Source organism: Ovis aries, chromosome 5 (genome assembly GCF_016772045.2).
Source record: "Ovis aries strain OAR_USU_Benz2616 breed Rambouillet chromosome 5, ARS-UI_Ramb_v3.0, whole genome shotgun sequence".
Lineage (NCBI taxonomy): Eukaryota > Metazoa > Chordata > Mammalia > Artiodactyla > Bovidae > Ovis > Ovis aries.
This window is the reverse complement of record NC_056058.1, coordinates 91616325-91641102: the sequence shown is the minus strand read 5'-3', so window position 1 is coordinate 91641102 and position 24778 is coordinate 91616325. Positions and strand designations below refer to the sequence as shown.

General features: G+C 36.3%; 1 protein-coding gene across 1 annotated transcript in view; it reads right to left on the bottom strand.

Annotated features, from left to right (window-relative positions):
- The window catches only part of SLF1 (SMC5-SMC6 complex localization factor 1), a 73213-nt gene that overhangs the window by 22858 nt on the left and 25577 nt on the right, over window positions 1-24778 (bottom strand). The window contains exons 7-14 of the mRNA XM_042250760.2: window positions 23220-23366; window positions 22236-22373; window positions 20700-20822; window positions 19051-19104; window positions 17096-17254; window positions 16084-16247; window positions 9007-9138; window positions 8219-8384 (exon numbers count right to left, since the gene is read on the bottom strand). Coding sequence (XP_042106694.1) covers window positions 8219-8384; window positions 9007-9138; window positions 16084-16247; window positions 17096-17254; window positions 19051-19104; window positions 20700-20822; window positions 22236-22373; window positions 23220-23366 — 1083 coding nt within the window. The remainder of the gene's footprint in view (window positions 1-8218; window positions 8385-9006; window positions 9139-16083; window positions 16248-17095; window positions 17255-19050; window positions 19105-20699; window positions 20823-22235; window positions 22374-23219; window positions 23367-24778) is intronic.

The following is a 24778-nucleotide window of genomic DNA, read 5'->3' as shown; positions in this document are numbered from 1 at the left end:
AACACAAAACCAACCAGCTGAGACTTTCCTTATGCAAATAAATGTACACGTGTGCCTGACACCACAGATGAGTATCAGTATTGCTTACTATTCAATTCACCTTCAAATTACTGTTATTCAACAGAGACAGGGCTCCCCTGGGGGTCCAGTGATGAAGAGTCCTCCTTGCAGTGCAGGGGACACCAGTCGGATCCCTGGTCCAGAAGGACACCACATGCCTTGGAGCAACTAAGCCCATGCATCACAAATGTAGAGCCTGTGCTCTAGTGCCTGGAACCACAACTATTGAAGCTTACATGCCCTCGAGTTCCTGCTCAGAAACAAGAGAAGCCACTGCAATGAGAAGCCCACGTACCGAAACTACAGAGTAGCCCCCACTAGTCTCAACTAGAGAAAGCCCTCACGACAAAGATTCAGCGTTTCCAAAAACAAAATAAATCTTAAAAAGAAAAAGAAAAATTAAAAAAAAAAAAAAATCGAGATTGGCCCATCTTGCAGTATTTTCAAGGAAAGACTGTGGTTCCTTTACCATGGTGGGAAAAATTCCTGCCAAAGTTATTCTATTTGTGTATCAATGGCTAAAACAGCTATCACATATCCATCACAGAAAATTTTCTGTTTTTTTTTTAGAAGTTTTAAATTTTATTTTTTTAATTTTAAAATCTTTAATTCTTACATGAGTTCCCAAACATGAACCCCCCTCCCACCTCCCTCCTCATAACATCTCTCTGGGTCATCCCCATGCACCAGCCCCAAGCATGCTGTATCCTGCGTCAGAAATAGACTGGCGATTCAATTCTTACATGATAGTATACATGTTACAATGCCATTCTCCCAAATCATCCCACCCTCTCCCTCTCCCTCTGAGCCAAAAGTCTGTTATATACATCTGTGTCTTTTTGCTGTCTTGCATACAGGGTCGTCATTGCCATCTTTCTAAATTCCATATATATGTGTTAGTATACTGTATTGGTGTTTTTCTTTCTGGCTTACTTCACTCTGTATAATCGGCTCCAGTTTCATCCATCTCATCAGAACTGATTCAAATGAATTCTTTTTAACAGCTGAGTAATACTCCATTGTGTATATGTACCACAAGAAAATTTTCATAGAAAAATATACTTTCAAATCAGGTTCTTGGATCCTTTTACACTATTTTCTTAACCATGACACTCACTATAACCATAGGCCACTGTGCTATGGATTATGCTCACTGTAAGCGAACAATGCTATTTCCAGCACAGAGAATAGATACGCTTTGGGGTAGGTTAGAGGAGAAAGGCAAAAAAAAAATCATAAAACAAGAAAAGCTTTCTTGGAATAGTGAAATGTTTACTAAAGCTGAAAGAGTACAGCACAAATAACCTAAGATTTAAAGAAATCAAAGATTTAACTCACAGATGTGACAGATTTACCTTGGTACTCCCTTCTAATACGTCCACGTCTTTTAGAAGACATTCTGTCAATACAGTTCTCTATTATCTACCAGTGCAAGTGATCTCCAGGTTATAAACTTGGCAATCTCCCCAAAATTGACCAGTGTATAAAATGCGGAACAAATCTGAATGTTGGCCTTCTGACTCCCGGATTAGGGCTTTCCACAAATCCCACAGCAACAGATGACAAACTGCTCCTCTAGTACCTCTGGCAGAAAGAGGCAAATATTAACTATATACTGTGCCTCTTCCTATTTTGAACAGTGGCAAGTGAAATGAGAGAAAGTATTGGCTGCTAGTCAAGGTTTTGCCCTAAGAAGCAGTGACATCTTGAATAAGTTATTTATACTCTTCAACCTCAATTTCTTTATTTTTAAATACAAACTAGTTTCCATTTCTACCAGTAACTATATGGTTATAATTAAACAGCATTTAAGGACATCACAAAGAGAAGCAGGACTAACCACTAAGCTTAGTAAAATGTGTACCTCCTCTATAACCTTGACACATCCCACCTCTGCTCTGCCAAGGAAAGCCCAAGCTTTCTGAGATTATGACAATGAAATCCATTGCCATTGTGTCACTCTGCAATACTTTCTGATTGACATTATGACAAAACAATATTAGCATAAACTGAGGACTTCTGTTTAGCTAATGACTTAAATTGAATGCTTCAACTAAGCAAATCAAGATACAAATGCTTTACAGTACAGAAAATGATGCCTGTGAACATGCATGGAATTCATGAAATTGGAAACTGCCAAAAAGATTTAATTAAGTACAATAATGAATTCTAACACATAAAGTACCACAATAAAAAAAACCCAGCTTATATGAAGTTAAGCAATACAAATGTTAAATATTAATTTGCAAAGCTCAAAACCAGTTCTCATACTACAACTTCAGCTACAATTTCTTGTACACTGCTTTGCAGATATATTTAATTTACTTATAAATCTGAACAAAACTCTTCAGGTTAAATATGTATAAATTCGTTACTATTTACATTAGTATTTGCTGAGTAAATTCTTTTTTTTTTTTTTTTTTTGAGTAAATTCTTAACTGTGGGAGTCCTTTGGTGATTTAGGAAAATTGTGGAAACATCACTTTTATTATTGTTTTCAATTATAAATGAAATTTTCATTTATATAATGGATAAAAAGGAAATGTTTTTTTCTTATTTATGCATTTATGCATAAATAAGAAAATATTTTCTATACTTAATGATTCTATTGTCTAATCAGTAGAAAACAAAGGCAATGATAATTAATCAGGATTTTATCATTTTCAGCGTTGAAGTGTAGTTACACCCAGAAACAATACTCCCTTTTTAATTCAAATTGGAAAAGCAAACAAAAACCATGAAAAGAATTTTTTCTTTAAAGAATGCATCAGACACTCCCTAATTAGAATCTTTAAAAATCAATAAGGGCTTCTGTTTCTGATAATGGAGGCCTACCATAATTCAGATAAACTGTCTTACAAAAGAAAACTTAAAATGTTGAATATGTAAAACATCTTCTGTAAAGTTAAGAAAAACTGCTCAGCCAGGATCCAGGAGAAGGTAAAAACCAAGTGATGCCTCAAAGCTAGCTGACTTTGCCCTAAGGCCATCTGCTGACCCCAGAGAAAGAGCTGACACACAGAAGTGTGGTTTTGGAGCCTAGGGGAGAAGAGAGTATAAAAGTCATGGCCCAAGGCCTAATGCCCAATATGCTGGCACCCTGCAGGGCTGCAATCTGAAAGTAAGCACGAAGCAGAAGCAAAACTACCTTTATCTGTAGCCTTGTGCTTCACACAGACTATGCAGGAACCCTTGAAACCAGCAACAAAAATTCTCCCTACAAGAAAATAGTCAGTGTCTTTGCCATGAACTGTTTCTACAAAGTAATTTTTTACATGCCATTTACATCATACTGTCAAGCATACCTAGTTTGCAAGAGAATATAAAAGACAATAAAACAGCAGAAACAAGAAATAGAAACAGACTCACAAAAATGTCAAATATGGAATAATCAGACATAGACTGTGAAATAACTTATAACCATGTTCAAAGAAAAAAGAAAACCTTGAAAACTTTGTAGGGAACCAGAAACCATAAACATATACCATAGTAATTTGGAAGTTAAAAAGTCTAAAATTGGAAAAAGTACAAAAATTAAAAATGCAATTTCCATGTTTATCTTGTTCAGTTCAGTTCAGTTGCTGAGGCGTGTTCGACTCTTTGGGACACCATGAATCGCAGCACGCCAGGCCTCCCTGTCCATCACCAACTCCCGGAGTTCACTCACACTCATGTCCGTCCACTCGGTGATGCCATCCAGCCATCTCATTCTCTGTCGTTCCCTTCTCCTCCTGCCCCCAATCCCTCCCAGCATCAGAGTCTTTTCCAATGAATCAACTCTTCACATGAAACTGGAGTTTCAGCTTTAGCATCAGTCCTTCAAATGAACACCCAGAACTGATATTCATAATGGACTGGTTCGATTTCCTTGCAGTCCAAGGGACTCTCAAGAGTCTTCTCCAATACCACAGTCCAAAAGCATCAATTCTTCAGCGCTCAGCCTTCTTCACAGTCCAACTCTCACATCCATACATGACCACAGGAAAAACCACAGCCTTGACTAGACGGACCTTAGTCAGCAAAGTAATGTTTCTGCTTTTGAATATGCTATCTAGGTTGGTCATAACTTTTCTTAAAAGGAGTAAGCGTCTTTTAATTTCATGGCTGCAATGATTTTGGAGCCACCAAAAATAGTCTGACACTGTTTCCACTGTTTCCCCATCTATTTCCCATGAGGTGATGGGACCGGATGCCATGACCTTCGTTTTCTGAATGTTGAGCTTAAAGTCAACTTTTTCACTCTCCACTTTCACTTTCATCAAAAGGCTTTTTAGTTCCTCATCACTTTCTGCCGTAAGGGTGGTATCATCTGCATATCTGACATTATTGACATTTCTCCCAGCAATCTTGCAGTCCAAGGGACTCTCAAGAGTCTTCTCCAATACCACAGTTCAAAAGCATCAATTCTTCAGTGTTCAGCTTTCTTCACAGTCCAACTCTCACATACATACATGACCATAGGAAAAACCATAGCCTTGACTAGACAGACCTTTGTTGGCAAAGTAATGTCACTGCTTTTGAATATGCTATCTAGGTTGGTCATAACTTTCCTTCCAAGGAGTAAGCGTCTTTTTAATTTCATGGCTGCAGTCACCATCTGCAGTGATTTAGGAGCCCAAAAAAAAGTCTGACACAGTTTCCACTGTTTCCCCATCTATTTCCCATGAAGTGATGGCACCAGATGCCATGATCTATGTTTTCTGAATGTTGAACTTTAAGCCAACTTTTCACTGTCCTCTTTCACTTTCATCAAAAGGCTCTTTAGTTTTCCTCTCTTTCTGCCATAAGGGTGGTGTCATCTGCATATCTGAGATTATTGATATTTGTCCCGGCAATGCTGATTCCAGCTTGTGCTTCTTCCAGACTAGTGTACTAGAAATTGGATGAAAACGCTATCCAAAACACAGAGTGTAGAAAAAAATGGAAAATAAATACAAGAGGGTAAAAACACAGAGGATACAAAGAAGAGGTATAACATGTGTTCAACTGGAACTTAAAAAGCAAAAGAGAGAAAATGGATCAGGAAAAATTAATTAGAAGAGGAACTATATAAGAATTTTTCTTAAGCTAGAAGAGACTTTATTTATGGCTGCAAAGCCTTTGACTCTGTGGATCCCAACAAACTGTGGAAAATTCTTAAAGAGATGGGAATACCAGACCACCTCACCTGCCTCCTGAGAAATCTGTATGCAGGTCAAGAAGCAACAATTAGAATCAGACATGGAAAAAAGGACTGGTTCCAAATTGGGAAAGGAGCATGTCAAGGCTGTATATTGTCACCCTGCTTATTTGAGTCATACCAGTGTACATCATGCAAAATGCCAGGCTGGATGAAAAACAAGCTGGAATCAAGATTGCTGGAATAAATATCAAGAACCTCAGATACGCAGATGACACCATCCTTCTGGAAGAAAATGAAGAGGAACTAAAAAGCCTCTTGATGAAAGTGAAAGAGGAGAGTGAAAAAGTTGGCTTAAACTTAACAATCAGAAAACTCAAATTATGGCATCCAGTCCCATCACTTCATGGGAAATAGATGGGGAAACAATAAAGTAAGAGACTTTATTTTTTTGGGCTCCAAAATCACTGCAGATGGTGACTGCAGCCATGAAATTAAAAGATGCTTGCTCCTTGGAAGAAAAGCCGTGACCAATCTAGACAGCATATTTAAAAGCAGAGACATTACTTTACCAACAAAGGTCCATCTAGTCAAGGCTATGGTTTTTCCAGCAGTCATGTATGGATGTGAGAAGTGAATTATAAAGAAAGCTGAGTGCCGAAGAATTGATGCTTTTGAACTGTTGTGTTGAAGAAGACTCTTGAGAGTCCCTTGGATAGCAAGGAGATCCAACCAGTCCATCCTAAAGACAATCAGTCCTGAATATTCACTGGAAGGACTGACGCTGAAGCTCCAATACTTTGGCCATCTGATGCAAAGAACTGACTCCTTGGAAAAGATCTTGATGCTGGGAGAGATTGAAGGTGGAAGGAGAAGGGGACAGATGACAAGAGGATGAAATGTCTGGATGGCATTTCTGACGTGATGGACATGAGTTTGAGTAAACTCTTGGAGTTGGTGATGGACAGGGAGGCCGGGCATGCTGTAGTCCATGGGGTCGCAAGGAGTTAGACACGACTGAGTGTCTGCACTAAACTGAACTTAAACACCAGAGATCTCTACTCCATCTACCTGGTTTACTATCCCCAAAGAAACTACTACCTAACCATCAGCTATGATTATATATCATTCATGAGTAACAAGAAGGCATTACTATATATAAAGCATGAACTATTAAAAAAAGAAAAAAAGAACAAACTCCTGAGGGAGTCTTAAAAGTTGATTAAAACATTTAAGCTGGAGCTAACGGGTGTTAGGGAAAGATGTAGAATAACGGAGAAAACACATTTTGGCCTCTAATTAACATTTAGAAAACTAAGATTATGGCATCTGGTCCCATCACTTCATGGGAAATAGATGGGGAAAGAGAGGAAACTGTGTCAGACTTTATTTTGGGGGGTACCAAAAATCACCGCAGATTGTGATTGCAGCCATGAAACTAAAAGACGCTTACTCCTTGGAAGGAAGTTATGACCAACCTAGATAGCATATTCAAAAGCAGAGACATTACTTTGTTGACTAAGGTCCGTCTAGTCAAGGCTATGGTTTTTCCTGTGGTCATGTATGGATGTGAGAGCTGGACTGTGAAGAAAGCTGAGCACCGAAGAATTGATGCTTTTGAACTGTGGTATTGGAGAAGACTCTTGAGAGTCCCTTGGACTGCAAGGAGATCCAACCAGTCCATTCTGAAGGAGATCAGCCCTGGGATTTCTTTGGAAGGAATGATGCTAAAGCTGCAACTCCAATACTTTGGCCATCTCATGCGAAGAGTTGACTCACTGGAGAAGACCCTGATGCTGGGAGGCACTGGGGGCAGGAGGAGAAGGGGACGACCGAGGATGAGATGGCTGGATGGCATCACCGACTCGACGCACATGAGTCTGAGTGAACTCCAGGGGTTGGTGATGGACAGGGAGGCCTGGTGTGCTGCAATTCATGGGGTCACAAAGGGTCGGACACAACTGAGTGATTGAACTGAACTGAACTGAATCTTATATGAGGTCAAAATGAAAGTTGGGTTAATTTCAGAAAGCAGAAATCATATAGAGCTTACTTTTAAGCTTTAAGTTACTATTAGATATCAATAATGAAAGCACAGACAAAACGCACTAACAACAAAAAGCCATCCATTTAGAAGTTTTAAAACACTCTTTAGAAATAGTTCTTTGATCAAAGGGGAATTCATAATTGACAATAAAAAACACTTTGAAATAATCAGTAAGAGCACCCTACATTAAAGGATCAAAACTTGAAGGAGCAATCTCAAGTTGTACTCAAAAGGACATTTATATTAAGTATACATACTAGAAATAAAGACTAAAAAACGTAATATTTAAACATTCAAGAAGACAGAAGAGAAAGTAAAAGAAAGGGATTTTTAAAAATGAACTGAAATAATGATATAATACAGAAAAGTTTACAATGAAGTCCCCAAAAGATCATTTTGAAAAGAAAAATGACTAACATTATGCACCTAAAACATGGAGCAGAATGTTGCTATGCACTTTACATATTTTCTGCATTCAATTTTCCCAGTTACCCTTCAGATAAATGTACTAACAGCACTTTATGCTAAATTTCAAATGATAAGCAAAACCTATTTATGAAGAAATGGTTCACAAAATAACTGTTAACATCCAGAAAGATGGTTTTAAAAACAATTAGAACTTCTTATTAGTAGCTCATCAAAAAGTTGTATGGATTTGCTCAATTTTTAAAATCAAAAGTTCCTTAAAAATTGAAATATCTAAAAATCTAAAATCTAGAATGATAATTAACTGTAGATTTCTTAGCAGTAATAGCCAAGTAATTCTTCAAATGTGAATATGGCACTACCACCAAATTACGAATGATGAAACCGGCCACCAAGAATCTTTTACTTTAAAATTAGATAAACAAAATAGAAAACAATGATATATTTGGGTACATATTATTTTTTTTCAAGTAAGTCAAAATATAAAGGGAAGAAAAAAGATGCATATGTCAAAGAAGTACTTTTTTCCAAAGTCCAATGTTCATTTGTAAATTAATCCTACTTACATCATTAGACTTGCATTTTTCCTTGTGAGAATATACAGTCCACTCCAAAAGCATATTTACAGGTTTGGTCAAAAGCCCAGAGGTCTCATTTCCTGACCAAAAGATTTCAAGAGGAACTGCCTTTCCTGTTATTTTCAGACTCTGAGAATCTGACCAGTCATACAACCTAATAAAAAGACAAATGAAAAGCATTATCTTTATGCCAATTTAACTATTACAGTTACTAGGTGTAAGAGCTGCTAAATTGATCATCACAGTTATTAGGCATAATATCTTGCCATAAAACAAAAAAATTCTAGCAATTTCTAAATATAGAAAAATCATAATATATAAGGATCACAATATCGAGTTAAAATTCAGGAGAAAATTTTTTAAGTGGCCCCATTTCAACATAATCTCCAATGAGTACACATTAATGTAACTGCAGGTTTTAGAGCATGTGCAAAGCTTACAGATATTATAGCCAGTGTTAAAACCTGGTATAGCTTTTTACTTAGGCTTTCAATTACTAAAGAATTCAAAAGTATACAAATTCTGAAAAATAAAAACAATCTTTATCTATCCAAATGTGTAAGTCAGTGAAAAATAAAAATGTGAACTAAGGAAACATAAAATATAAACCTTTACCGCTACTGAAGGACTGAATCTAGATGTATATTTTAAACATAAATCTACTTTAAACTAGAAAACAAGGTGGTTTTTAAAGAAATGTATATGTAAATAATTAGAAAAATGGCACATAAAACAACATATAGAAAAGATATATATTTTTGGTGATTAAAACTTACTTTTGACTCAGATGTTGGACTTCACTTTCAATCAAATTAAAGAAAAATTTAAGCAGTGTTAGGTGGAGTACCTTAGAGCCAATAATATTTTCTGAAATTTGATGACAAAAACTTTCATTGAAAAGGCAAGACCTGGAAAACAGGAACCCAACAATCTATAACATGTAACAACTCACTGAGTAATTTGTGAGCAAATTATTTCGCTTTTCAGAAAATCATTGAAATTTTAATAAAGTTTGCTCCCACAAAATGTAAAGCAAATTAAGCAAAATTTTATTAATAATATATTTTCTTCCTTTAAATATTAGACCCTGTCAAATATCCCATGCAGTTAATTTTTCAACAGCAGAGATCTAATTTCCCTATTTTTCAATGACTGTAATGTTTAACCACCAGCTGGTAGTCTCCCTTTGTATTCCTTATTTCACTGAAAAACAAAAGAGCTGTGAATTTCATTAATTCATTGATTCAGACGATCAGCCACATTCTCAATTAGCTACACTCAATTTATAATATTCTCCATAATCCTCCTCTTACTCAGGATTATTTTCTTATTCATTATTTAGTAAAATGAAGGTTATTTAGAGCTATTTGTTTAGTTTTAAAAATTCAGTATTTATTTTCTTTCCATCTTCTGCAGCAGTTCTACCCTACAGAACTTTCTGTGATGATGGATATGTTCCACTGAACATTTGAAATGTGGCTTGTGTAGACCTGAGGTGCTGAAATTTTATTTAATCTTAATTAAATTTAAATATAGTCACATGTGGCTAGTGGCTTCAGAGTTGGAAGCACAGTTCTATAGTATTTTTAAAAAGAGAACCAAGATAAACCAGAACTCTAGGACTAAGAGTCTAGGCAACAATATTTATTACAATTTTCTTCCAACTTCATTATTATACCAACAGTGTACTTGCAACTCTGTACCTCTGTCTCCATCCTTTCCATCTCCTTTAGAATACCACACTAACAGAGTAGGTGGGCCCTTAACAGCTATTAAATTTAATAATCCATTTGATACTCCAATCTAGTCTAAAAGGTCCTCCTTGACCATAGTTATTTAACTCTACCTGAAAACTGCCAGAGACAGACAATATTATCTTTTTTCTTCTTATATAAACATATATTATGAAATATTTCAAAAATACACTCAGAAGTAGACTAATATGATCCAGCTCATTTACATTCCTACCACTTTCCTAGGCACCTTCCGCTAGACTTCCAATAGACTCAATTATTTTGTAATTAGATCTGATATCTGTTTATTAAAAAGTCTACTTTTAAGCTGCCTGAAATCCATTTTCGGTAGCATCAATTAATTCATTTAAATCTTATTAAGCATTTATTATGTTCCAGATATAAGCACTGAGGAGAGAGATGTTTTAACACTGAGCATCTACTCTTCTGAAATTCAGAGGTTGCTTACATACACTGTTGGAGGGAATGTAAATCAGTATGGAGATCCCTCAAGGCTAATCATGTTTCTATTATGGCATGCAGCTGTAACTATCTTTTATTTTTTGCCTACTGATTGTGAAAACTGATAAACATCATTTACTACTGTGATTACATAACTATTACACTGACTTAATACTACTGTATTTATGATTGGTCAACGGAAAATAATAGAATTCTATATCACCAAAACTATCATTTAATAGAAAAACCTGTAATCACTTTTAAAAATCCAGATCCATATCAGAATAATCTTGGAATTTTTTGAAAAGTACAAATCCCCAGGTATTGCTTTTTTCCTCCAGAGCTCCAGATATGTTTCTAATGAGCAGCCATGTTTAAAAACAACTGGATTATATGAGGATTGTTTACTTTTATCTAGTTTGTTTCACTTCTATTTCATATCCAGGGCTTCCATTTCATTTAGTTTATGTTTTCCAATTTGTCTGTCTCTTCTTTTTTGACATTCTTTCTCCAGAATTTATCAAGTGTAGTAGAAAAGTCTCTGTATACATATATATATATATAAAGTATGTATAATATAATATATCTATTTTAGAAAACTTCTGAATTTTTCCCTGGCTAAAAAATTTGAAATTTTGATTTCACTTGTTTGACTTAGTAGGAATACTATATTTCTAATAAAAAATAGATATGCAATAAGCAACAAAGGTTTACTATATAGCCCAGGGAACTATAGTCAACATCTTATAATAAACTATAATGGAAAATAATCTCAAAAATAATGTATGTGTATATGGATAACTTCTTTTAGATGCGGAATGCCAAAGAATGTTTGAACTACCAAATAACTGCACTCATTTCACATGGTAGCAAGTTAATGCTCAAAAATCCTTCAATCTAGGCTTCAGTAGTACATAAACTGAGAAATTCCAAATATACAACATGGACTTAAAAAAGGGAGAGGAACCAGAGATCAAATTGCTAACATCTGCTGCATCACAGAAAAAGCAAGGGAATTCCTGAAAAACATCTATTTCTGCTTCATTGACTATGCTAAAGCCTTTGACTCCGTGGATCACAACAAACTGTGGAAAATTCTTAACAAGAGATGGGAATACCAAACAACCTTACCTGCCTCCTAAGAAATCTGTATGCAGGTCAAGAAGCAACAGTTAGAACTGGACATGGAACAACAGACTTGTTCCAAATCGGAAAAGGAGTACATCAAAGCTGTATATTCACCCTGTTTATTTAACTTATGTGAAGAGTACATCATGTGAAATGCCGGGCTAGATGAAGCACAAGCTGGAATCAAGATTGCTAGGAGAAATACCAATAACCTCAGATATGCAGATAACACCACCCTTATGGCAGAAAGTGAAGAGGAATTAAGGAGCCTCTTGATGAAGGTGAAAGAAGAGAGGGACAAAGCTGGCTTAAAACTCAACATTCAAAAACTAAGATCATGGTATCCGGTCCCATTACTTCATGGCAAATACATGGGAAAAGTGACGGAAAAAGAAACAGTGACAGACTTTATTTTCTTGGGCTCAAAATCACTGTGGACAGTAACCACAACCATGCAGTTAAAAGACACTTGCTCCCTGGAAGAAAAGCTATGAAAAGCTAGACAGAGTATTAAACAGCCAAGACATCAGTTTGCCAACAAAGGTCTACCTAGTCAAAGCTATGTTTTTCCAACAGCCATGTATGGATGTTAGAGCTAGACCATAAAGAAGGATAAGGGCCAAAGAATTGATGGTTTTGAACTGTGGTGTTGGAGAAGATTCTTGAGAGTCCCTTGGACAGCAAGAAAATCAAACTAGTCAATCCTAAGGGAAATCAACCCTGAATATTCATTGGAGGGACTGTTGTTGAAGCTAAAGCTCCAATACTTCGGCTACCTGATGTGAAGAGCCAACTCACTGGAAAAGACCCTGATGCTGGGAAAGATTGAAGGCAGGAGGAGAAGGGGATGACAGAGGATGAGATGGTTGGAAAGCATCATCAACTCAATGGACATGAGTTTGAGCAAATTCCAGGAGATGGTGATGGACAGGGCAGCCTGCTGTGCTGCAGTCCATGGGGTCGCAAAGAGTTGGACACGACTGAGTGATGGAACACCACCACCACTATGTGTAAGTGAATCACCTTGCTGTGCACCTGAGACACTGCAAGTCACCTGTACTTGAATATAATATATATATTAAGAAAAAAATTAAGAATAGAACTACCATTAAGATCCAGCTATCCCACTTCTGGGGCTTCCCTAGTGGCTCAGAGGTTAAAGCGTCTGCCTGGAATTCAGGAGACCCAGGTTCGATCCCTGGGTCAGGAAGATCCCCTGGAGAAGGAAATGGCAACCCACTCCAGTACTTTTGCCTGGAGAATCCCATAGAGGGAGGAGCCTGGTAGGCTACAGTCCATGGGGTTGCAAAGAGTCGGACACGACTGAGCAACTTCACTTTCTTTCATCCGACTTCTGGGCATTTATACAAAGAATATGAAAACACTAATTCGAAAAGATATACACACCCTTTGTTTATTGCAACAATATTTTACACTAGCCAAAATATGGAAATAACCTTAAGAGCCCATCAACAAATGAATAACGATATAACACACATTAACACACACACACATAATAGACTACTACTCAGAAAATAAAAATCTTGCCATTTGTGACAACATGGATAGCCTTTGGACTATTAAGTGAAACAAGTCAGAGAAAGACATATATTCTATGATTGTGGAATATAAAAAACAAATAATCAAAATAAATGAGCAAATTAGACCAAACCTAAACAGGCACACAGATAGAAACAGAGTAGCGGTTACCAGAGGGGAAAGGGTTGGGGGTGGGTGGAGAGAAGGAGATCAACTGTATGGTAACAGAAGAAAACTCAGTTTTTGTGGTGAGCATACTGCAGGAACACAAAAGCAGAAATATAATGTTCATATGCAACTTACACAAGCTGGAATCAAGATTGCCGGGAGAAGTATCAATCACCTCAGATATGCAGATGACACCACCCTTATGGCAGAAAGTGAAGAGGAACTAAAAAGCCTCCTGATGAAAGTGAAAGAGGAGAGTGAAAAAGCTGGCTTAAAGCTCAACATTCAGAAAACAAAGATCATGCCATCCGGTCCCATCACTTCATGGCAAATAGATGGGGAAACAGTGGAAACAGTGTCAGACTTTATTTTGGGGGGCTCCAAAATCACTGCAGCCATGAAATTAAAAGATGCTTACTCCTTGGAAGAAAAGTTATGACCAACCTAGATAGCATATTCAGAAGCAGAGACATTACTTTGTCGACTAAGGTCCGTCTCGTAAAGGCTATGGTTTTTCCTGTGGTCATGTATGGATGTGAGAGTTGGACTGTGAAGAAAGCTGAGAGCCGAAGAATTGATGCTTTGAAACTGTGGTGTTGGAAAAGACTCTTGAGAGTCCCTTGGACTGCAAGAAGATCCAACCAGTCCATTCTGAAGGAGATCAGCCCTGGGATTTCTTTGGAAGGAATGATGCTAAAGCTGAAACTCCAGTACTTTGGCCACCTCATGCAAAGACTTGACTCATTGGAAAAGACTCTGATGCTGGGAGGGATTGGGGGCAGGAGGAGAAGGGGCGACAGAGGATGAGATGGCTGGATGGCATCAATGACTCGATGGACGTCGATCTGGGTGAACTCCGGGAGCTGGCGATGGACAGGGAGGCCTGGCATGCTGGGATTCATGGGGTCACAAAGAGTCGGACACGACTGAGCGACTGAACTGAACTGATGCCAACTTATATAATGTTACAAACTAACATTACAACAATATAGAATTAAAAACAACAAAAAAAGCCAGAGGCTGATTTAAATAAGAAACTTCAGGTAAAGGGCAAGCAATAGGAAGTGGCATTTGATCTGCACTCTAAGGATAATTAGGACTGGTCAGGTATTTACCGGGTGGCAGGAATATAGGTTTATAGAAAGCAGAGAAAATCTAAGAGCAAAAAAAAGGTCAAGAAATCAAAAAGGGGCTTCCCTGGTGGTGTGGTGATAAAGAATCTGCCTGCCAATGCAGGAGACATGGGTTCAATCCCTTATTTGGGGACGATCCGGCATGCCATGGAGCAACTAAGCCATGTGAGCCACAACTAGAGAGCCTGTGGTCTAGAAGAGTCCAGGAGCCACAACTATCGAAGCCTGCATGCCCCAAAGTCCATGCTCCACAACAAGAGGAGCCCCTGCTTGGTGCAACTCTAGAAAAGCCCAGGCAGCAACAAAGACCCAGCATGGTCAAAAATACATACACATATAAAATTTTTAAAAAAGAAATGAAAAAGTGTTCAGTCACTGGGTACACTTGGGAAAAAGATGAAGGTAAGAATGAAGACACACAGGGCTAAATTATGGAGGGTCTTACATGTTTTGCAAAGGAATTTTAAATGTTTTCTATAGGTGATGTATGTCTTAATGAAGGACTTTTATCTGGGAAATGATAAGACCGCTATGGAAAGACCATACTGGGGTACTTTGGAAGACAAAAGGAAAAAAGTAGAATCAAGATCAACAAGGTTGGCAGTGCAACAGTTTACATAAAAGCAATGAAGGCTTTTAAATAAATGTGATGACAACGAAGGAAGAAACAGAGTTGAAAATTAGGAAGAATGGCAAATAAGTAAACCATATATCCTCACTTCCTACACCTGTGCTGAGATAGTACTTTGTTAGAATTGTGCTCATATCTTCAAAAGTGCAGAAGCTAAGAAAAAAGGTCCAGAAATTATGATTTTATCTTTTTACCCCTTGAAACATAGCACAGTGCCTGGCTTCCAGTAACTACTCAATAACTTTTTTTTTTTTTAAGAATAAATAAATGCATGCTAGCTAGCCAATTAGCTTGCGTTAAATATAATACAACCAAGAGGGTAGGTAAATCCTTATGATCTCAAAGAAGTAACCAAGCATCTAGCCTTTGCCTGGCTAGTCAAGTAACCTTTCTCTTACTACTATGGATTCCTGCTAAAATCAAACATTTGGATAAAAACAAAGTACTTCCCAGACAAAGGAGGGCTATCAGATACAGACAGCTATCAGAAAAAATGGAAAAATCGATTAGTTCTGAGAGAAACCAGCAGAAATAGATCGATTTCTGAAAAGATTAACATATGTAAGACAAAGGAAGGACTTAGGCAGATGACAGCATGTGCAGAGGCATGGAAAAGATGACATATTTAGGAAACATTAAGTTCAGCTTCAAAATTCAAATTCCTAGCTGGAAAAATACAAGAGAAACACTAAAACAGATACTGTACACAGGTACAAATGTTTATACTGATAATGACCAAAAGTTGATAATGTTCATATCCAATAAATTAATTTTCTTACTTTTTACTACAAAGTTCAAATTTATTTTGTTAAAAAGAAAACAAAGAATGATTTAGCATTCCTGTAAGTCCATTTCATATATTTATTAAACATTTTTAAAAATAAAATGATTGACAAACATGACCAATTTAGCCTTTGTGTTAAACACAACACACAAACATTACACACAGAAAAATAACTTTTTCTAAAAAGAAACATATTTATTTTATCAGTATCTAAAAAATACGTAGGAGAACCTGACTATATGAAATTCAGCACCCTTGCATGTGAAATTCCTTACCTGATAAGCACTTCTATTAGAGACCATGTCCCTTTCATACAGGTTGGACACTGAAACAACTCTAAATAATATGTTGACATGGCTGGGGACTTCCAAGGAGGGTGAAGGTGAAGAAGAGCTGACCATATATGAAAGTATCGACCAGAAAACGTATCTATGTTATCCTATTATTTAAAAACAAAGAAAGTAAACAAGATGGCTAAAAGTACAGTTTTTCCAGCTAACTTAGTTTAAAATTTTAATAACCCAGATCTAACTTTCTTGGCAAAAATATGTGTTTGGACAAAGGAGAACAGGTGGGAGTATTATGTTTAGCTAACTGAATACTGCAACTGAGAGAGAGGCATACTCTAAACATGCATCTACATATTAGATAATCTCAGCTCTTGGGACTAATTTATATGAGAGTTAGTGAACCTTCTTGAAACTCATATGAAATGGAATTGTATGAAAGCCCATTTTACTTCTCATGATTATACTGAGATTGAGTCCCCAAATGTGACTTGAAATCAACTAAAGAAACTTTACATGCAACATTCTGACTTATCACCAACGTTAGTCTGACACAGCTTAAACCTGTTTTTTCTTCAAATTGGTACCTTGATAAAGAATATAACTAGAAATCTACCTTTGAAAAGGTGTTTTCATTGGTTTTCACAGTTTAAAGAGTAAATTCAGTATCTACATATATTATGAATAAAAATGATTACCAATGTACTGAGTAGTTTACTAAATGACCTTCTAGATCTCTGAAATTTGATTTTTACATTACTGCCACAGAAAAAAGTTCTGAGAAAAATATTAAAACAGAAGTATAGAGTTTAAAAACAAAAGAAATAGTAATAAATGGGTATCTCATTTCTCATTAAAATGAGGGAAACAAATAAGGAAGGGAAAATAATATATACATAATAATATAAACATACAAAAATAACTATAAATATGCAAAAAAGGAGAAAATTTGCCTTTTAACATTCTTTGAAAGACCATAAATACATAAGACTGCTCTTACCTGTAGAATGTTTTCTAGAAGAGCATGGAGAAGGTAAACAGGAGGGATATAATGTGCTTGCAAAGAGGAAAGTTCCTCAATTGCTTCTTTAAAAAACTGTCCTTCTATGAGGCTTTCAATTAAATTTAATATTCCTCGTGGAAATTCAGCATTTTTAACCTACATAAGGAAAGATGCTATGACTCAAAAGGAAGAGGAAAATCCTGACATGAAATTTTGAATTAGTAAGGAGCCTGAATTTCCTCATCTGTACAATGAACAATCTCTGGTCTCACTACCTCACTAGGTCGTTATGTGTTTCAAAAAGAATGATTTATATGAATGTGTTTTACAACAATAAAATTGTACTGCAAAATATATACATTGTTAATTGTTCTATTTACTAGACTTTGTCACATTGAATAGTATGGGGAAATATTACCTCTAAAGAAAACTTGAGACTTCAGTTAGAAGTACAACTAAACATAGCTCTTTTTTTTTAATTAAAAAAATATTTATTTTTAATTGATTGATGATTGCTTTACAATAGTGGTTTGATTTCTGTCACACATCAACATGAATTAACCATATGTTTACACATGTCCCTTTTCTCTTGAATTTCCCTCCCACCTTCCTCCCATTTCCACCCCTCTAATTTATTACAGAGCTTCAGTTTGAGTTCCCAGAGTCATACAGCAAATTCCCATTGGCTGTCTATTTACACACGTTAGTGCATATATACACAGCTCTAATTTAGGTGTAAAATTACTTTTTGGTGTTCTTTTAAACTTATAAGCAAACTGTGTCTATTAACATATACTGAATATTAAGACGTCATCAAGTACAATCAATAGTTGCAAAAAATAACAACTGCTGTAACATAAAATCACTCTAAAGAGGCACATTAACATAACTCTAAGAGTTCCACAAAATACATCCTCTTTGATCAAAATATTTTTAACAATAAAAGTGACTACTTTGAACTAGTTGAGAATAAAGAATACTGTGAAAGACTAAATAGAATAAAGAAGTCAATTTTGAAGGAATGAAGAATACAAGGAAAATAATATACTCATAAATATTATACTGAAAATTTAATCTAAGCAGTAATTATGAAAGCTACGAAATGTATGAATAGAGATACACAACTCACCTGTGATGTGCACAAGTTTTTAATTCTTATCAATTTTTATTATTGTATAGAATTATTTTTGATCTTTGATAGCATTCTATTTTTTTTTTTCATATCTGATGAGAGAAACTACATTTCAAATCTGATAGGAATCTTTGTCTTGCTGACAGCACATTTCTTTACATCAAGAAAAAAAACAAACAACAAAAAACCAACCCTAAAAATAGGGGATTCCCTGATGGCTCAGAGGTAAAGAATCCACCTGCCAATACAGGAGACACAGTAAGGATTCTCCTTAATCTGGGAAGATTCCACATGCTGCGGGTGACATGTGGCCCATGTGCTGTTAACCACTGAGCCCGGGCCCTAGAGCCCGAGCTCTGTAACAAGAGAAGGCATGGCAAGGACCAAGCTGAGCACTACAGCAAGAGGAGCCCTGGCTCACCAACAGTGGAGAAAAGCCTGTGCAGCGATGAAGACCCAGCACAGCCAAAACAAACAAACAAAAAACACTAAGACTAATAAAACGTAAAGCTTCTTTCGGAGAAGGCAATGGCACCCCACTCCAGTACTCTTGCCTGGAAAATCCCATGGGTGGAGGAGCCTGGTAGGCTGCAGTCCAGGGGGTCTCTAAGAGTCGGACACGACTGAGCGACTTTACTTTCACTTTTATGCATTGGAGAAGGAAATGGCAACCCACTCCAGTGTTCTTGCCTGGAGAATCCCAGGAATGGGGGAGCCTGGTGGGCTGCCATCTATGGGGTCGCACAGAGTGGGACACGACTGAAGTGACTTAGCAAAGCTTCTTTTTGTCCCCATTACCATCTTACACCAAATCTCTTACCTCAACATTGTATGCTGGTTGTTTATCTATTCTAATGCCGCGGTATCTTACAGCCTACAAAACAGAAATCGTTAATTAAACATTTTTAGGTTGAAAAATACACTTCAACTTACAAAGTTTAAAACCTTGGCCAAACGTACAAAACAGATTCAGGAAGACATTAATAGATGTAACTGATCTGATTCTCATGTTTACTAGTGACCTCTACCATTTTAGGGACATGCCACTCTCTTGAGTATGAACAGTTTCTTTTTTCCCCCTTTCTAAAATAAAAGAGATTAAAAAATAAGGTCATAGTCACGTTCAAGACCTGAAGAGGTCCACTGTCCTTAGTATTTGAATTAGAAATATAAATGGAGAGAGCATTTTGTACAAAAAATACATAGGAAAAAAATGCAGTCGTGTTTGATACATAATCACAGGTAAAATCTTCCTCTATTGTTGTCAAATATCACTAAGTTTGTATTTGTTTAAAAAATTATACTGGAAAAATACTTGCAACAAACATGAAAAGAGATAACACCCTGATTACATCAAGAGTTCTAGAAGCAATGGTATAAAACCACCTACTGGAAAAATACAGAAAAGAATACCACAAGCAACTGGCAGAGGAAAAAATACACAAGTGGCAAGTGAAGGCATAGAATATGCTCCATCTTGCTACTAATACAAGGAATACAAATGAAAACAATGATAGACATCGGGCTTCCACTTAGGGTATAGAAAGCTGGAAGGAGAGGCGTTCCCACATTACAAACAATAAAAAGCTGGAAAATTTATGAAATCCTAATTTTACCTGAACCCTTCTGACAGCAGAGGTCTTAGTGCAACCAACTAAACAGAAATATGAAGAAAGACAGGAGCCTCCAAGGACATGAGTACTGATTTATCTGAGACAGTGAGTAGGAAGAGGATTCCGATACAGTAGGTAAGAAAATTTCAGCTTAAATTTGTTGCCACTTGCTAATGGCCAAGTGTGGGACAGAGTGAGAGAACAAAACCCTTGGGAATCAATAAAATGAGGGGCATTTGCACTCAATGGCATGGTCTCCTCCATGGACCTCACTGTGTACTCAGGGAAAGGAAAAGGGACAGGATGGGAGACTGAAGTCAGTCTCCCAGGTGGTGAAGGCTGAAATGTGAAAGAGTGGCTGCTGTGGTCAAGGCAGCACATGCTGTTATATACCCTCAGGACACCGATGAAAAGCAATTACCTGCTGAATAAAGGCAGGGGGAAAAAAGTCCTTTACTATGAAGATGGAGAGAAGAGATGGTGATCCCACATCATTAGGGATACCCCATTACTTGGGGCATGGCAAGGACCCTGAAAAAGCCCTTCTCCCAAACCCAGGGCGCCTCAAAGTTTTCCTCAAACTGAGGCTAAACTGAGAAACACCAACAACTTAGGTTTAGAAAACTCCTAATTTATCCATGACATCACTGAGTTATAAACAGCAGAGAATTCATCAATTTACATTTTCTTACTCATTGTTCAAATACAATAATTACTATTTACAAAAATTAATGAACTAAGAAAATTATGTTAAGACATATTAAATATAATAAAATGACTCATTATTGTTATTATTATTATTACATATGGGTAACACTGCAGAATGACAAGAAAACTACACAAAGCCAAATTCTACCTGAGCTCTATATATGTGTTTCCTTAAGGCATTCTTCAGGCCAACAATATCCACATCTGTCCTGATATCCTTGGTTTTTGATTCTTTGGCATGACAAGCAAAAATGGAATTCTTCCTTTCTTTCTGTATACATATAAGAACTACTTTAGACAATGTACGAAAGAGTGCTAACACAAATGCTAAGTATCACAATGGACAATGTAACACCAGAACACATTCATGCAGTGTTAATCACAGCAAAGATCCTTACAACCATATTAGAAAAAGATTACACAATGAAATTTAAAAAAATTAAAAACAGTGTTTTAATTGGAAAGTTTTACCTGATATTTACATGTTCCCTTCCTTACATATTTTCCTTTTAACCTATTCCAAATCTTTTCTGAAACCTCTCTTATTTTTGTTGTCATGTTCCCACAAAAATGGGGCATCCCAGGTGGCACAGTGGTGAAGAATCCGCCTGCCAATGCAGGAGATGTGGGTTTGATCCCTGGAGTAGGAAATGGCAACCCATTCCAGTATTCTTGCCTGGAGAATACCATGGACAGAGGAGCCGGGCAGGCTACAGTTCACAGGGTCATAAAAGTCAGACATGACGGAGCATTCAAACCACAGAACATGATTGTTTATTTACCTTTATCATTTTTCTGAAGATCCTTCTGAATACATGTAAACATGCTATGGTTTATATGGTAAAACAAAGTTATACTCTAGAAAAATTAGCTCAAGAAGGATCTCATTTAAAAGAAAAGATATCAGGGCTTCCCTGGTAGCTCAGTGGTAAAGAATCCACCTGCAGGAGACAATGATTCTATCTCTGATCTGGGGAGATTCCGCATGTCACAGAGCAAGGAAGCCCCTGCACCACAAATACTGAGCCTGTCCAGAGGCCAGGAGCCGCAACTCCTGAGTCCATGTGCCACAACTAACTGATGCCTGGACACCCTAGAGCCAGTGCTCTGCAACAAGAGAAGCCACTGTAATGAGAAACCCACACACCACAACTAGAGAACAGCCCTTGCTTGCTGCAACTAGAGAAGAGCCCACGCAGCAACAAAGATCCAGCACAGCCAAAAGTAAATGAATGAATAAAATAAACATTTTTAGAAAGACAAGCTATCTTATTAATAATGGTCTATACCATACCAGGGATGAACAAGATAAACTAAAATTTAGATTAGAATGTATTACTCAAACTACATACCATGTGTTTTCCATTTTGAAAATTTTACCCTCTTTTCCCAGAACCTTTCTTTTCCTTTTTGTCAGGAAAAATAAAACATATTTGAACATCTTGATCATTAATTCAAATTATTTCTGTACACACGTAAAAATACTTTCATTGTGAACCAAAGCTAATTATAAAATTATGAATATTATACTAGAAAAAAATGAGAAAATTCTTTCCATAAGATGTACAGGTTATATTTCACACAGCAAGCAATCACAAAAGTCAGATTATATGTAAAGGTGATATTAAGGAAGAACCAGAGAAAATTAAAACTTCTTTTTTCAGCTTAGCTTACAAAATTTTACCTGATCTCCATAAATGTGCTTTCTTAAGGTACTCCTGTCATGTTCAATGTCCTTCCTGGAATCTCTTTCTTTCTCTTTTTTGCGTTTTTTCCTCAAAGTATAAATCCTTTGAATATCTTCATCTTTTTTCTTAATTTCCTTCCACATATATTTAGATCAAAATTAAACAAATCTCAACATGAATGATGTACGTTACTAAATCCACATAAATTCAAGAAGAGTCGGACTTAAAACACATTAAAAAATAGTTATATACAATAGGAAACTTCAACTACTGTTGGAGTGGGTATACATTAGTAAAGTATTTTGGAAAGCTTAGTAGATCATTACTTAGTTGTCATTACTTAGTAGAGTTCAACATGTACAGTTCTTATGACCTAGAATTCTCTCAGGCATATATCCTAGGCTAGAGGAACTCTTGAACATGTACACCAAGAATCAATAAGAAAACGTTCATAGTGCTCATAACAGAAATGCTCATAATTAAAAAACCAAACAATCCATCAAAAACAAACAAAAACAAACCCAAATACCTATCAATAGTTAAATAGATAAAAAGTATAATTGTGAAACAGTGAAATATATGCACCAGCAAAAAAGCAAGTCACAGAAGATTACAAATACTATGAACTACAAAAAGTTCATTAACAGGCAAACTTATTGGGAGGGAAAATAACATATTGGTAGGTAGTAAAACTATAATGAAACACAAGAAAATAATTAAAACAAATTCCAGCACAGACGTTACCTATCATCGGTAAGAGGAAGAAAAAGGGACATGGTTTGGAAATGACACACAGCACGATGTTCAAAAGTTGGGAATGCTCTATTTCTTAACATATATTCACCATTTTACTCTTTCAAAAACTGTACACAAATCCTTTATCAACACATATACACACAGTTCAGAAGAAACAACTTCATAAATGACAATATTAGAAAAGAGTATAAAATATAGATAACTTTTAATTGGGAAGGTCTTACCTGATTTCCGTAAATATGCCTTCCTAAGGCATTTCTCATTTTCACAAATTTCAAATTTTTCCTAGAATCTCTGAATTTTTCTTTGCTCTGATGTTCAGTCAAAATAGAACTAATAGTAACATCTTCATCATGATTTTTCATTTCTTTCTGTATGTTTATAAAAATACTTTAGTTAGAGGATAGATTAAGTAAAGCCTCAATACAACCAATGCAAGTCAAAACAAAAATCTCACTCAGAAAAACAGGTTTTATAAAACATATACATAAGATTAAACAGAGTATTATGCATTATGTTACATTTTAGCTATACTATGATGAAGCAGAAAAATACAGATATTTAGTTCTCGAAGTGTTTGCGCATATATTTAATTTAGGTATTTTGTTAACTTAATCTTTCTTGGAATCTCTGCTTTTTAAAAAAGTTGCCATATGCTTAATCAAAGCAGATTTGGTTATCTTCATTAATTTCCAAGTATTTGTGAAATACACTGGATATTGAATAGAGTTTTCCCATTATTTAGGCATATCAAATTAAACATCTCAGAAAATCTCTGTATAGGAAATAGATACGATAACATTGTGCTCAATCACTTTGGTGGTGTCTGACTCTGCGACCCTGTGGACTGTAGCCCACAGGCTCCTTTATCCACAGAGATTCTCTAGGCAAAAATACTGGGTTGGGTTGCCACTCCCTTCTTCAGGGGATCTTCTTCCCTCAGGGACTGAACCCACAAACTTATGTCTTTTGCATTGGCAGGCAGGTTCTTTCCCACTGGGAAGCCCTATAAAAATCAATATTATTATATCGTGTGTGTGTGTGTGTGTTGGGGGGGGGCAGGCTGGGAAGCCCTATAAAAATCAATATTATTATATCGTGTGTTTGTGTGTGGCAGGCTGGGAAGCCCTATAAAAATCAATATTATTATATCGTGTGTATGTGTGTGTGTGGCAGGCTGGGAAGCCCTATAAAAATCAATATTATTATATCGTGTGTGTGTGTGTGTGTGTGTGTGTGTGGCAGGCTGGGAAGCCCTACAATAATCAATATTATTATATCGTGTGTGTGTGTGTGTGTGTGTGTTTGTGTGTGTGGCAGGCAGGTTCTTTACCACTAGCGCCACCTGGGAAGCCCTATAAAAATCAATATTATTATATCGTGTGTGTGTGCGCGTGCGTGTGTGTGTGTGTGTGTGTTAGTTGCTCAGTAGAGTTCAACCCTGTGATCCCATGGACTGTAGCCCACCAGACTCTTATCTATGTCCATGGAATCCTCCAGGCAAGAAGTGGGTAGCCATTCCCTTCTGTAGGGGATTTTCTCAACCATTAAACAAGATAAAAAGTATTGCAAACTATATTATTTATTCTTTATACAAAGAAACTTATTCAAAAAAATAGAAATTGCTACCTGAATTTGATAATACATTCTTCTGAGTTCTAAAAAGAACAAGATATTTACAGATATATTCTTTTTACTTTTTAAAATTGATATAGCTGATGTAAAATATTATATAAGTTATAGGTGTACAACATTGTGATTCACAATTTTTAAAGGTTATACT